The sequence below is a fragment of the Ostrea edulis genome, chromosome 5, assembly GCF_947568905.1.
Source record: "Ostrea edulis chromosome 5, xbOstEdul1.1, whole genome shotgun sequence".
NCBI lineage: Eukaryota > Metazoa > Mollusca > Bivalvia > Ostreida > Ostreidae > Ostrea > Ostrea edulis.
The window spans coordinates 10,504,622-10,520,020 of record NC_079168.1 but is presented as its reverse complement, the minus strand read 5'-3'; the positions used below and the strand labels follow the sequence as shown (position 1 = coordinate 10,520,020).

Below are 15,399 nucleotides of genomic sequence, written 5' to 3'. Positions count from 1 at the left end.
AAAATGCTCCTTATTTCAACAGTTTTTTACTCCAGGGGGAGACATATTGTTTTTATACTTTCTGTCCATCCGTCTGTCAAAAAATCTTGTGTACGCTTCTCCTCCTATATGGCTTATCAGGTAGACTTGAAACTTTGTACAATGCTTCATTGCTATTTGTAGATGTACACATTGTCAGGACAGGAGGATCCAATTATTTTCCTAAAAATTATAGTGGATCTAAGAGGGATGGAGAATGTAAAATAGCTTTTGAACACTTCTCCTCCTATATGGCTTATCTGATAGATTTGAAACTTTGGACAATGCTTCATTGCCATTTGTAGATGTGCTTATTGTCGGGACAGGAGGATCCAATTATTTTCTAAAGGTTATAGTGGATGGATCTAAAAGGGGTGGAGAATGTGACATATCTTATGAACACTTCTCCTTCATGACTTATCTGATAAATTTGAAACTCAAGGCAATGCTTCATTGCAATTTGTAGATGTGCATATTGTCGGGACAGGAGGATCCAATTATTTTCCTGAAAGTTATAGTGGATCTAAAAGGGGTGGAGGGAGTAAAACAGTTTCTGAACACTTCTCTTATATGGCTTATCGGAGTTCATAATGTCTATGTTCATGCTCATGCTTTCTCCTCCTTACCATGTGGTGCATTAAGGGGAGGAGGTTTCATATGGTGCACTTCCAATTAGGGGAGCTGGGGAGACATTTGTTTTTCATACAAACGATCTCTAGTTGTATAGTAACTCATGCTTACATCATAAGGAGACTGCCCCTTTCTCTCTCTCATGAAATTTAAGAAATAAACATCAAGGTTATTTTCATTGGGGGGGGGGGGTATACATTTCTGTAGAATCATCTTCACACTTTTTACAAAATTTGCAGACTTTTTGTATGCACATATGATTTTAGGGTAACATCATGGCAATCAAACTGGATTGAAGTTCCAATGCTCTACACACTATACACATATAATGTTACTGGCATAACGTATCTAGATAGAACATGTGAGAGAAAACAGACGAGAAAATGTCGAGGAAAATTGTAGTCTAGTACTAACAAATTTATTTGAATTTTCAGACATTAAATCCTGTGTGGAATGAAGAATTCTTCTTTAGGGTAAGTTTGGTGTTAGATCTAACTATGTACGTGTCACTTGTTTCAGTGAAGGGGGTGGGGTGTATTAAATTTGGGTCTGCCCATCCATTTGTCTTTAAATATTCAACTATTCAATTCTCATTTTTATGCTTTGGAATGAAATCTCACATGAAATATCTACTTAAAGATGACACCTGTTGTATTAGAGGTCAAAGGTCAAGCTCACTGGAACATGGTTTTCAAATGATAACTCAAATACTCTATGAGCTTTAACAACCTTATCAATATAATTTACACAAAGAGTCTCTATGACTAATGGATGATCTTGATTGTTTTTGAGGTCAGAAGTTCTAAAGTCAAGGTCACCATGGTTTCCATATGATATCTCAAATGTTGTTTGAGCTTTAGCAATAAAAAGTCACACGAAGAATTTCCATGACTTACACAATGTAAGTCTTTTTTTTAGGTCAGAGAGCCTGGTCACTTGGTTACACATATTGTAATAAATGGTTTTAGAATAATAATGATTATGGAGATATTTGATAAGAAATTTCAAGTATGTATTAATTTTGCATTTTAAAGATACAAATATCTTTTATATGAACATATATTGTAACTAAATATACTGTAAACGTATTATATTTGGCGTGTACGATATTTGGCGGAAATCGTTTTTTCAACAAGTTAGCCTAGATTTGATTTAGCGCATTCCTGAATTACTTTAAACATCTAGATTTATGGATGGCATTTAGCGATGTACTTGATTTAGCGGAAGCTGCGTTCCGCCAAAGGCGCTAAATAGAATACACAGCCAAATGTAATACATTTACAGTATGATGTTATCACAGAAATATGTCGATATGCAATTGAATTTGTTCTTTTCCAATATTAGGTAAACCCCAGAGACAATGTCCTGTTATTCGAAGTGTTTGATTCCAACAGAGTGGTGAGCATATTTTTTCATTTTGTGATCTAACCATATGATACACTCTTGTAAGTGTGTGTTGTTACATCTCCAATAACAAAGATGTACTGTTATTATTAAGTTAAGCCCAGATAATTTAAGGTGGTGATAGAAATATCAAACTGATTTTGAAAAGTTAGCAACACATCAAGTTAAATCTAGACAAGTGGTTTTTTTTCCCCTGCAAAATATACATTCATCATTATGATGTCATAAATATCACACAAACACACACACAATTCAGGCATTGTTGTGAGATATACAATGTATATGCATTTAAGTCATCATGCACTTTGAAGTCTTTGTTTTTCTCATAATGAGGAGAGCACTCTTATTTGGCCTGTCGCAATGTTCAATCCCATTTTAGGACCGAAAACAGGCACTTCTGTGTTTTGTTCTTCATGTCCCTGTAAAAGATTTCGATGTTCAGATGTATTTTTAATCTATTATTCTGTATTATAGTCTAATTCCGTCCATTGTTTTTAGACCAGAGATGACTTCTTGGGACTAGTTGAAATCCCTCTAAATTACACAACAATAGAGATGGAGGACAACAATTATGTTATATCACCCAAGTCATATTTATTGAGGCCCCGCAGGTAAGAGAGAGAGCTAGAGAGACAGACAGACAAAGAGAGAGAGAGATGTATAGAAATTATCTTTTACAAACTATACTTTGGTTATATACTAGATTTTATATGTCCGGTTAGACTAGTGGTTAACACACTCGCTTCTCACTGCTACAACACTAGTGCAATCCTAGTAATAGACAGTGGCAGTGAAAGCGAAATGTCGTCGGACCGACGGACATGTCCGGTAATTTGACTCTCGGTCCGGTAAACTTCGTTATATTTTCGGTCCAAATGTCTGGTGACTTTCCAGCAACAGTTTCGGAAACTACGCAGCATTTTTTCCCCATATATAACTGGTACCGATAAACGGTACCATTCCCAATGCCAAAAACTGTTGATTTTTCCCAATTTTGAGACTAAAAATTCCCAATTCACTCGCCGAAAAATAGACCGCTGAAATCGTAATTTTCTTAGTCTGAAACGTACGAGTTAACTAAAATGTTTACTTCTGGTATCAAATCGAAAGTACAGATCATGGCAGTGTGTTTTGTAGAGCTACGATGATTCCTTATGTTTCACAACAACAAATATTACCGTAAAAAAGTTTGTAAAGAGATGAATACTTCTTGTTTTGTTGTATTTTTTCTTTTCTTTTAGTTGAAATCATTTGCCTATACATTGGTAGAAAATTCCCAATTTGTTCGATTTTGATGCTATTTTTCTCAATTGAATGGGTACAGGCACCAGTGGGTAGAAAAAAAATCGCTGCTATGTTTTGACTTCCAGTTCCGTTTATAAAAAAAAAAAACATACAAAAACGGCAACATGTTCCAATTAAAATGGAACAGTAATGCAGTCCACGGTAAACCGTTAAAACGAAAATTCAATGACCAGGAGGCTCAAAGTCTTTTATGTTTTAATATAAAAATAATACTACTTTTTTCGGTCTAGTAAAATGTGATTCGGTCCGGTAATGTTCCTGTGTTTACCAGACCGAATGTCCTGTAAAACATTGGATTTTCGTTTTAACGGTTTACCGTGGACTGCATTACTGTAATATAACGAAGTTTACCGGACCAAGAGTCAAATTACCGGATATGTTTGTCGATCCGACGACATTTCGCTTTCACTGCATGATACCCGGGAAAATCGTATTGACTTTTATAAATGTAATTAAAGGATATTAAGATAGTAAATGAATAACAAATACAAACAGAAAATATTCATTTACACAATCAATCTCAGCAATAGAAACAACAAATATAAACGTAGAAAATATTTATTTACACTTTTTTAGTTGTTAAATGATTTGTATTATAGAATTTCTGTATATCCGATTATAATCGATAATTAATTAGGTACAGTAAACCAATCATCGATTATGAAATTCTTACCGATTCCCATCACTAGTATAGGATATTAACTGGTCATCTTGGAAAAAAATAGTTGAAAATGATAAAAGGAAAATTTTTTATTTTTACGTAAGTTTATCAATGAATAGTTGCAAATATATGGTCAAATTTGAAGAAAAAAATTGTGGGTAACAAATGTCAGATGATGTATGTGTTTTGTATAAATGAAAAGTGAATAATGAATGTGAGGAGTCCGTTAACTTGCCTGCTTCCTTAAAGACCCCCAAAAAAACACCATATGGTTTCTCCATGGATCACTGGATGTTGGCAGAGCTTATCCATGGTCAATGTTATTTACCTGGCCAAGAGATCAGCTGTTGTGTATATTTTTATGATATACACAGGAAATTTCTCAAGTTATCACAAATTATGCTTAGTGTCCTGATTTGTGCAAAAAAAAAAAAAAAAAAAAATTCTACCTACATGCATACTGCATTTCTATTTCCCGTAAACCTTCAAACTTGGTCATATTTATGTATTGCAGATAACAGGTTTAGCCCATTTCTAAACCTTTGCTTTTTAAAACTTCTAATTAAACTGTTATATATCATATATAAATAATTTCCTAAATATAATACCTGGCGTTTCCGGGCACTTCCTGGTGTCCTGGGAGTTCGCGGTGTAGTAGGTAAAATATCCATGTTTAGAGAGAATGAATAAATCCAAGTAGATCTGTGTACATGTATAACCAAATGAAGAATGATCAAGATACCCCTCAATATGGGCCGTCTGTAGGGTTTGTGTGGATGTAGTGTTTGTGTAACAATGGTATCTCAAACAGAATCTGACACGAAGTCTATACCCCCCCCCCCCCCCCCTTCCCTCTCTAGGGTTTCTGTGGACGTAGTGTTTGTGTAACGATGGCATCCCAAACAGAAGCTGACACATAGCTAGTCTACCCCCCCCCCCTTTCTCTCTCTCCCTTACTCTCAATCATTGACTAAATGAGTAATTATAGTCATACGTATGCAACACTATTGCCATGCCATACTATTTCATCTATCTTTATTATTGCTACAGTTTTACACATTTCTCTCTCTTTATCTTTATAAATATAAAACCGTGATAAATTATAAATAGAAATATCTCAATAACTATAACTCTCTCTCTCTCTCTCTCTCTCTCTCTCTCTCTCTCTCTCTCTCTCTCTTTCTCTCTCTCTCTCTCTCTAAATCTCTAAATATAAAACTGTGATAAATTATAAATAGAAATATCTCAATAACTTATTTATGCTTTTTTACTATTGTTTGATTTCTGATTGTGTAATTTATAATCCATGTGGTATCCCATACAGAAGCATTTTTTAAAACTACTGTAACAGTTTTAGCATGGGCAATATAACCATTATACATGTTGATGTGCTGTGCCAATAAAGAATTGTTCCTTTTTTTATAAATATAAAGTCATAATAAATCATTAATAGAAAATATTCCAATAACTTATGTTTGTTTGGTTTTTTTTTATTATTATTATTGTTTGATTTCTGATTGTTTAATCTATAATACATGTATATAAATGGAGAGAGAAAATACAATGATAAATTGCATTGTGTAGGGGACATTAGCCATTAAAATATTTTAGGTTGGGAGTCAATGCTATAAAACTCAGGTATACTGGGGCTTTCCTCCAGATCTAAAGACTGCTGGTCATCATTACCCTTGATTGTTATCAAAACATCTTTCTCAGGTAGATGCAGACCATGGTCTCTGCAAATGTCAATCAACCTAAGCTCTATTGTTAAAAATTTGATTGACCAGTGGCTTATCATTGATCACAACACAGGTAAAATTTGGGGGCGTTAACTTAAAGTTGGGTCTTTAATTGGATGGATGGGGACTATTTTAAGATTAGAGAAAAACATAGCCAAGTTTGAATGTATACATTTTGTTGCTTTTTATGCCTGCAGTGTGAAAGGTTTTGGGTCTATCCATGATCCATCTGTGTTTGGCTCTTCATTCACCTGAATATCTCCCTGTAAACAAATTTAACCATAGACAATCGGCATCACTTCTGAAGTTTACATAACTTATTACAGTATAATCTGTCTAAACCGGCTGTGTGTGGTTCTAAAGAAATTGGCCGGTTTACACAGAGTCCGGAGTGCAGAATGTTGAAAAGTATGAGAGTTGCTTCCCTTGTATTCGCTGTCTAAATTATGCATGTACGTGTGTAATGATTGCTAACGTTTTACTATATCACAAAAGAATTCAAAAATGTGAAAATATAAATGCTAGTGTTTTATCGTCACGTTCTTTTGAAAAAGTTTCAATTTCTATTAAACGGTATAAAAATCTGGGAATTATTCGCGCACTTTTCTGTTGGTAAATTGTCAATTTCGTCTACATCATCGCCGACTTCAAGTGCTACATGTACATCATGTGTGTTCGTCAAGTTTGTGTTGTGTTCGTCTAAAATTTCTCTTTCCCAGCTTTCGTCGTAAATGTATTTAATGGAAATATCGCTTTTAACTGTCTCAATTTGTGAAACGGAAACTAATATAATGCCGAGTGCTTGACCGGATATGACGAGTTGAGCTAACTTAACTGTATATCATCACTGTCTGACTCGTCGGAGAGCTCCGAGAAGTCTACCCTGCTTTTGGAAAACATGACTGGGTGGTTGACGATTTTGATTCATTCCAAGAATGTATCGAATTCATCGATTAATTAAACTTTGTCTTTTATTGTCAGTTCTCGTCTTTGTCGTTATGGGGGAGGCTCGTGCACCATTACTTTGTGCTTGGTGCTGTCATAATTGAAAAGTGCATCTCCAAAAGTCAGGTTTTATTTTAAACTTATTACGACTCATCGCCAGTTGAACTTACCTGAGGCTCCCCTTGAGACACCCTTTGTGTACACCGCGTGTGATCAATCGAATATACCGACAGGTTGGTCATCATGGGGTGACTGGTTTAAATACGATAATTAGAGCTAATTATGAGCAGTTGGGTCCTCGTGTAATCCGAATATGACTGATGTAACAATTAGGGTGGTGTATCATCGAGGGGCCGGTTTACACAGGATAATTTAAGTTAATTAACAGCAGTGGGGACCGTGTTAGCCGGCCGATATACAGAATACGCAGTATCCGGAGTACAGGGAATTATTAATAAAGGATTTGTTAAAGAAATGTTAGGGACTAAATTTTGTGACCGGAATTAACAGAGCGCCGGAGTACTCAGAGGCCGGTTTGAACAAATTATATTGTATTGGTGAATTGAAGGTCAGGGTTAAGGTTTTATTGAAACCAAGGTGAAAGTCATATTTCAAGGTCCATCTTGAAATTTACCACAGTCGGACTATTATTCAAACTTTGATGTTTTACAAAATCATTGGCGGTCATATGTCACAGCTAAACCACAATCGGATTTGTCATATCACAAACAGCTCATGGTTTATCTACTTTGTAGCTCTAGATCTCGAGTGAAGGGTAACTTGGAAATTTACCTGGGGTTTATAAACATTGGTGAGGAGGAGGCTGAACAGGAAACACAGCAGGACGATTCAGGGGCACAGAATCCTACCGACTCCACAGTATGTATCAACACTGTCACTAACTTAAAAATCTAAGACAACACCCATTTCTGCCTTGAAATGTCAAAGAATCTTTGATTTTTCTGCTATTTAGTAATTTTCTCCACACTGAAAATGTAAAAATCAAAATTAAATTTAGATTTTTCCAAAGGTTATTCCTTTTCTTGAATGTAATGTCGCAAAAATGGTGATTTTTGGTGTTTTCTTAGAAAATTGTCCAACATTTCAATCAATCATATGATTAGAAATCATGGGGCACATGTGTTGATCCAAACTAGTTTCTTGTATTTGTAACATAAGATATGTATACTTCTTGACATGTTTCAATCTTATGACGTGGTCTATACTTACTGATGCCAAACAGGTGTTAAAAAAAACAAGTGTTTTGATTATAAAATATAACAACAAATATGTTTATAAACAGTTTTGTACTTCATGTACAGTGCAGTTTTAAATTACAGTCGAAGTTGGGGGCTTTGACTATTCAGTACCATACTCCTTACCTCCCTTTAATGATGATGTTCAATTTGTGTTGGGAAAAAAATACAGATTCTGACTGTTTCTTTGTACTCTGAATTTAAAGAGAGAAAAGAAGTATATATATGTATTAAGGGAATATCTATCTTCTCATCTGTGATATGCGCCCGCTATTAATGATTTAACAATCACAAACTAATTTTTATCGGCAATGTGTTAGTGGAGCTGGTAGAATTGATGTTTGTGACCATGAAATTGGCCTTAACGATTGTAAATAACAAATTAGAAGATACTTATTCCCATTCTAATGCAATTCATGCATTTTCTTTGATGTTTATGTCTGATTTTGTTGAGTTTTGCCTTTTGTTTAATGAAATGTGGCATGAAATGTTTACGTTTGATGTTATGTTTTTGCGTCATTCTATGATAACATCAAATTAGAAAGCTTTCTGTCTTGTTCATGCTCATTTAATAGCATCAAACACCAGTGCATTAGCCAATTAAAATGCAGATTACAAAACAATTACAATAGAATTTGAACTTGTTATATGCATACATCTGTTTTGAGAGGACAGTCTGCAGTAAATTCGGTATGTTCTGTTCATATCTTTGAAACAATGCGTGCAGGTTTTTCATAAGGAATCTTCATTGTCCAAAGTCATTTCTGATTTTAGAAAGGGATGACTTTCTTTTAGGTTTATCTGTGCTGTAACTCACTATGTAAGCTTTCCAATGGGTTCTGTTTCAGTGGGAAATGGTGCAGCTAGACAATGCTTTGGAAACACTGGAGACAATTTCATGCACCAATGATGCGTCGGGGGCTTCAGGTCCCACTAACGAGGAGCAGAATGAACCTCTCCCCCCAGGCTGGGAGGTCAGAGTTCATCAGCCAACAGGAAAAAAATATTACATCAATCACAACACCCGCAAAACACAGTGGAATCCACCCCCAAGGTACTGTGAGACAAAGATATCTTTAAGTAAGGAATAGATGTCAAGGTTTGTATTATCACAGTGGAATCCACCCCCAAGGTACTGTGAGACAAAGATATCTTTAAGTAAGGAATAGATGTCAAGGTTTGTATTATCACAGTGGAATCCACCCCCAAGGTACTGTGAGACAAAGATATCTTTAAGTAAGGAATAGATGTCAAGGTTTGTATTATCACAGTGGAATCCACCCCCAAGGTACTGTGAGACAAAGATATCTTTAAGTAAGGAATAGATGTCAAGGTTTGTATTATCACAGTGGAATCCACCCCCAAGGTACTGTGAGACAAAGATATCTTTAAGTAAGGAATAGATGTCGAGGTTTGTATTATCACAGTGGAATCCACCCCCAAGGTACTGTGAGACAAAGATATCTTTAAGTAAGGAATAGATGTCAAGGTTTGTATTATCACAGTGGAATCCACCCCCAAGGTACTGTGAGACAAAGATATCTTTAAGTAAGGAATAGATGTCAAGGTTTGTATTATCACAGTGGAATCCACCCCCAAGGTACTGTGAGACAAAGATATCTTTAAGTAAGGAATAGATGTCAAGGTTTGTATTATCACAGTGGAATCCACCCCCAAGGTACTGTGAGACAAAGATATCTTTAAGTAAGGAATAGATGTCAAGGTTTGTATTATCACAGTGGAATCCACCCCCAAGGTACTGTGAGACAAAGATATCTTTAAGTAAGGAATAGATGTCGAGGTTTGTATTATCACAGTGGAATCCACCCCCAAGGTACTGTGAGACAAAGATATCTTTAAGTAAGGAATAGATGTCAAGGTTTGTATTATCACAGTGGAATCCACCCCCAAGGTACTGTGAGACAAAGATATCTTTAAGTAAGGAATAGATGTCAAGGTTTGTATTATCACAGTGGAATCCACCCCCAAGGTACTGTGAGACAAAGATATCTTTAAGTAAGGAATAGATGTCAAGGTTTGTATTATCACAGTGGAATCCACCCCCAAGGTACTGTGAGACAAAGATATCTTTAAGTAAGGAATAGATGTCAAGGTTTGTATTATCACAGTGGAATCCACCCCCAAGGTACTGTGAGACAAAGATATCTTTAAGTAAGGAATAGATGTCAAGGTTTGTATTATCACAGTGGAATCCACCCCCAAGGTACTGTGAGACAAAGATATCTTTAAGTAAGGAATAGATGTCGAGGTTTGTATTATCACAGTGGAATCCACCCCCAAGGTACTGTGAGACAAAGATATCTTTAAGTAAGGAATAGATGTCAAGGTTTGTATTATCAATGATTTATTTTCTTCTTTAAAGGGACTGGTTCACATTTTTTTCATTTTTTTTTTTTTCATTTTTGATGGTTAAAATTTGAAATATAACTCATTTAATGTTGACAACCACAATATGGACCGTCTGAATGCAAGGATAAGAGCAATATTTTAGCCTTAACTCTGTGTGATGTAAACAAAGACCGGTGAAACGTTGATTATGTAATTTAAAGCATCTTTATTTTGTACAGTTACAAATTTATGTAACTTTTAAATGACACTTTTACCTAAAGTATACTTGAAATGTGATATATATAATAAACTTGGATAGATATCCCTTTATTTTGAAAACTTAGTAAACAACACCTCAATCTTTGTTTTCAAAAGAAATAATAACCTCTGTATAATGAGCTTCTATCATGATATATAACCTTAATTTTTTGTGAAACCTTTTAAACACATTTAACAGTAGATTTTGGTCATTTAAAGTGAAAAACAAAAGTTGGGGGGAAATCGTGAATCATTCCCTTTAACGTCTTTTGAAGAATTTTTCACTCATATTGAGACATCACCAGCTGTAGGTGAAGTGCCACAAATTCCAACCTATGTATGACGCTCAGGGTGAGTTATAGGACCGCCGTGGTGAAGGTCTCATCCAGCCCTAGGTTCACGCTGTTGTCTCAGTTGTATAAGTGCTGATACATGACAAGGTATATGATGTATAAAGACTTGGCTATTCAGATGCACTTTATTTTAAGTCCATTTTGATGTCTGTTTTTTAGGGGGGAAAGAACGAGAAGCACCACGTTGCCACCAGAGTGGGAGGAGAGACAGGACTCGAATGGCAGAATATACTACGTTAACAGTGTCACACGAGCCACTCAGTTCGAAAGACCCACAGAGTAACTATACTGACAGTAAAACTAAGACAGTAACTATACTGACAGTAAAACTAAGACAGAGTAACTATACTGACAGTAAAACTAAGTCAGAGAGTAACTATACTGACAGTAAAACTAAGACAGAGTAACTATACTGACAGTAAAACTAAGACAGAGTAACTATACTGACAGTAAAACTAAGACAGAGTAACTATACTGACAGTAAAACTAAGTCAGAGAGTAACTATACTAACAGTAAAATTAAGTCAGAGTAACTATACTGACAGTAAAACTAAGACAGAGTAACTACACTGACAGTAAAACTAAGACAGAGTAACTATACTGACAGTAAAACTAAGACAGTAACTATACTGACAGTAAAACTAAGTCAGAGAGTAACTATACTGACAGTAAAACTAAGACAGTAACTATACTGACAGTAAAACTAAGACAGTAACTATACTGACAGTAAAACTAAGTCAGAGAGTAATTATACTAACAGTAAAACTAAGACAGAGTAACTATACTGACAGTAAAACTAAGACAGAGTAACTATACTGACAGTAAAACTAAGTCAGAGTAACTACTGACAGTAAAACTAAGATAGAGTAACTATACTGACAGTAAAACTAAGACAGAGTAACTATACTGACAGTAAAACTAAGTCAGAGTAACTACTGACAGTAAAACCAAGTCAGAGTAACTATACTGACAGTAAAACTAAGTCAGAATAACTATATTGACAGTAAAACTAAGTCAGAGTAACTACACTGACAGTGGAACATATGAAGAATCTGATGAATTTATAAGTCTGAGTATTTGAATAAATGTTCTTATGAGTCAGATGAGAAAGTTTAGACACTTTTACTCATTAACATTGTTTGCGTTGTTGATTCATGATGGATAAAACAATTTTCAATTGAATTAAAACTCAAATCATTGACGTATTTTGATAAAAACCATGCATCCAAAATGATTCTTTCATTTAAAAACAAAATACTTGAAATCTGAAAGTGAACAACATGTTGTAGGGAAAGTCGTGAAAGCCCTACAGAGGAGGCGCAACAGAGAAGGAACGAGGCCGCGGAATTATTCCGCTCACGTCGACATGTCAGTGTAGAGGATACTATTAGCATGCACAGTGAGCTGGCCCTGCCCACCACAGCCACGGCGGTCAGAGCCCAGGAAGAGCCCGAGGAAAGGAGAGAGGTACTCAGTGATATATTCCTTACTCTCTGAAAGCTCCAAACTTTTGTTTAACACAGGTCCTCACTGTACATCATTGTATATGAAATTTGTTTTGTCTAATATTTATATAGTTTCTTTTATCATTTTTATGAGTTTTCATACTTATTTTTTCTAGAACCAAGGTCAGCATTTTTTTGGAATTTTGTTTTATTTGATAACAATTTTAAAAAAAAATGCTAACCTGGTTATAGTATGCCCCCCTCCTTTTTTTTTTTTTTTTTACTTTTAAGCTCACCTGAGTGAAAACCTTTAAATGAGTTTTTCTGATCAAAGTTGGTTGTCTGTCTATGTTTTTTTTAATGCTCCTGTAATTGGAGATTCCGGGGCATATAGTTTTGGTCTGTCTGTCTGCAAAAACAGTTTGGTCGTAACCTTTGAATGGATGGTGATGGAGTTTTCATATTTAACATGTGTATCAAAATATTTGACCTTGTGACCTTTGCATTTAGGTTTGACCTTCTTTTGAAAATTTTAAACCTTGGCCATAACTTTTGAATGTTGGGGATAGAGGTTTCATATTTCACATGTGTATTCCTTTAGACAAGATCTTTCTCTTGGTAGCAAGTTTTGACCTTTGAATTTGAAAAACTTTACCGTAATTTTTGAACAGTTAGTGTTAGGGCTTTCTCTGTCAGGACGACCCAGGTGAGCGTTGTGGTCCATGGGCCTCTTATCATTCTGAATGTTTTTAATGTAATAATGGCAAAGTGTAGGAATATTACATGCTCAGTGTTAGCAGTATGAAGGGAAAATATCTTAAGCCATCATGTCAAAGATGGCAAAAATAACAGTATCTTATCAATGACAAAATCACACAACTGAGTAACATTTTACAGCGACGATCTCCAAATGTACGTGCAGCGTCGTTAGATAGCTCAACAGTAAGTCTGCATTGTCTTGTAGCCTTTTCAGACCAGATAAATCATGTTTAGAATGGAGATAACACAAATCTATCAGAACATTAATGAATGCATGCATGTTCAGTGTACCACGTGTATGTAACACATTTTGATTTGTACGACTTCAGCCTCTCATTATAAACATGGTTTATGGTTTGTATTCTTGCATTTTCTGTTCTCTTGTAGCAGTATCTGTCACCTTATCAGGAGAATTCAATTTGTTTATGGTTTTTTTGGAATATGGATAAATTGGGAGTTTATAAAAGAATAAGATCATTTCTTTCAAAGAATCACTTCATTGGAATATGAAATGCATTTGGTGCATGGCATGATCAGATCTTCTATAATGATGACTTAAAGTCGTTATAGGATTTTATCATGTAACCAGCTGAGTTTCTTATCTGACCAAATGCATTTCATATCTTACTTTTCACATTGCATTTCACATCTGACCAAATGCATTTCACATCTCATCTAATGCATTTCACATCTGACCAAATGCATTTCACATCTGACTTTTCACATTGCATTTCACATCTGACCAAATGCATTTCACATTCCAATGAAGTTATATTTACATTTGTGGCTGATGTGATCTCTTCGTTAAAAAGTGTAGTTTTTTATTTCAAACTCTGAAAATGTTGATTATGTCACCCAATTATGGCATCACATTGCTTTATTCTGTTGCCACAATGAAATTGCATATGTGACAAGTTGTTTTACGTGAAGAATTGAAACATTCCTGGAGTAATGCTACATAGAGGAAAACATTTGCAAATGTAAATATTTGAAGTGGTTACCTCATGATTTAGTTCCCTCCCATTTGTTTTGTGGGTGTTAGTTCTAGGCTAGCAAGTAAACACTGCTTTTACATAGGCTTGGAATTCAGTATTTGTTATTAACTGGCAATGCTATTAAGCCTAATGACGTTATGCATTGTGTATTTACATGTAGGTTTCAATGTGTTGACTATCAGGTGTTTCTAGACTGTATGTATGAATTATGAGAAAAGAATTTTGCACAAAATATCAAAAACAAAACTGAAAAATATAATTTTGTACAAAATATCAAAAACAGAACTTAAAATATAATTTTGTACAAATTGTCAAAAACAGAACTAAAAACATGATTATGCAGAGAATTAGATTTGAAGTCCGAAGCTTCATTTTACACAATTGAAATAAAATGTATGTCTTTAAGTCCCAGGTATCTAAAAAAAAAATAGAAAAGATGTATAGGGTATAGTGTTTTTGCCTGTCTGCAGTATTTTGAACTTTGAATTCTACAATAAGATTTTATCTTGTTTAATGTCTCTCTCGAGAATTTTTCACTGATATGGAGATGTCACCAAGACTGGTGAAGGACTTCAGATTTAGGCCTTTGCTCAGCACTTTCAGCCATTGAGCAGTGAGGGTTCTTTAGCGTGCCACACCTACTGTGACACGGGCCATCCATTTTTAAGGTCATCTCCAAGGACCCGTGACATTCACACCTGATGCCGAGCGTTTGGCGATGGAATTGCTACTACCTGTTTTAACAACTTCGGTCTGTCGTGGCCAGGATTCGAACCCTGGCCCTCCGCATGCGGGGCGAATGCTCTAACCTCTAGGCCACCGCAGTGGTCTCTACAATAAGGAGACATTTGTTACAATATATGGTGAACTGAGAGCTATGAGACAGATGAGCTGCTGTTGAACTGACAATTATCCACAACTTGTGTTTCGTAAATGCATCCTCTTTTTTAAATCAAATCACGAATGCATCTTGTTCATGATACTAGAAATTAAACTTTTGGAAAATTACTATGACATTGATATTTTTAAAAAAGCACTGGTCTTGTTATTGATTTTTAAAATTTGAAGTGAATTGATATAGTATTGAACTTTTCTTGATATGCTTATCAGAAACATATAGTACATGAAAATGCTTTTGAATAGTGATGTATCTTGCTAAACATTTCCGTTAAACATTTCCATTTACAGTACAGGTACTTATATACATATTATATATCCATGCATAATCATCAAATCAGATATATCAAAAGTTGAATATTGAAATGATTTCACAGATTATGTG

The 15,399-nt window shown here is 35.0% G+C and overlaps 1 protein-coding gene across 2 annotated transcripts in view; it reads left to right on the top strand.

Annotated features, from left to right (window-relative positions):
• LOC125651694 (E3 ubiquitin-protein ligase NEDD4-like) overlaps positions 1-15,399 on the top strand; it is a 56,418-nt gene that overhangs the window by 10,056 nt on the left and 30,963 nt on the right. The window contains exons 4-11 of one of the 2 annotated variants that reach the window (XM_048880401.2): positions 1,083-1,121; positions 1,993-2,046; positions 2,551-2,663; positions 7,458-7,581; positions 8,807-9,012; positions 11,078-11,197; positions 12,208-12,385; positions 13,261-13,305. In XM_048880401.2, coding sequence (XP_048736358.1) covers positions 1,083-1,121; positions 1,993-2,046; positions 2,551-2,663; positions 7,458-7,581; positions 8,807-9,012; positions 11,078-11,197; positions 12,208-12,385; positions 13,261-13,305 — 879 coding nt within the window. The remainder of the gene's footprint in view (positions 1-1,082; positions 1,122-1,992; positions 2,047-2,550; positions 2,664-7,457; positions 7,582-8,806; positions 9,013-11,077; positions 11,198-12,207; positions 12,386-13,260; positions 13,306-15,399) is intronic. The other variant, XM_048880402.2, reaches the window with a different exon arrangement.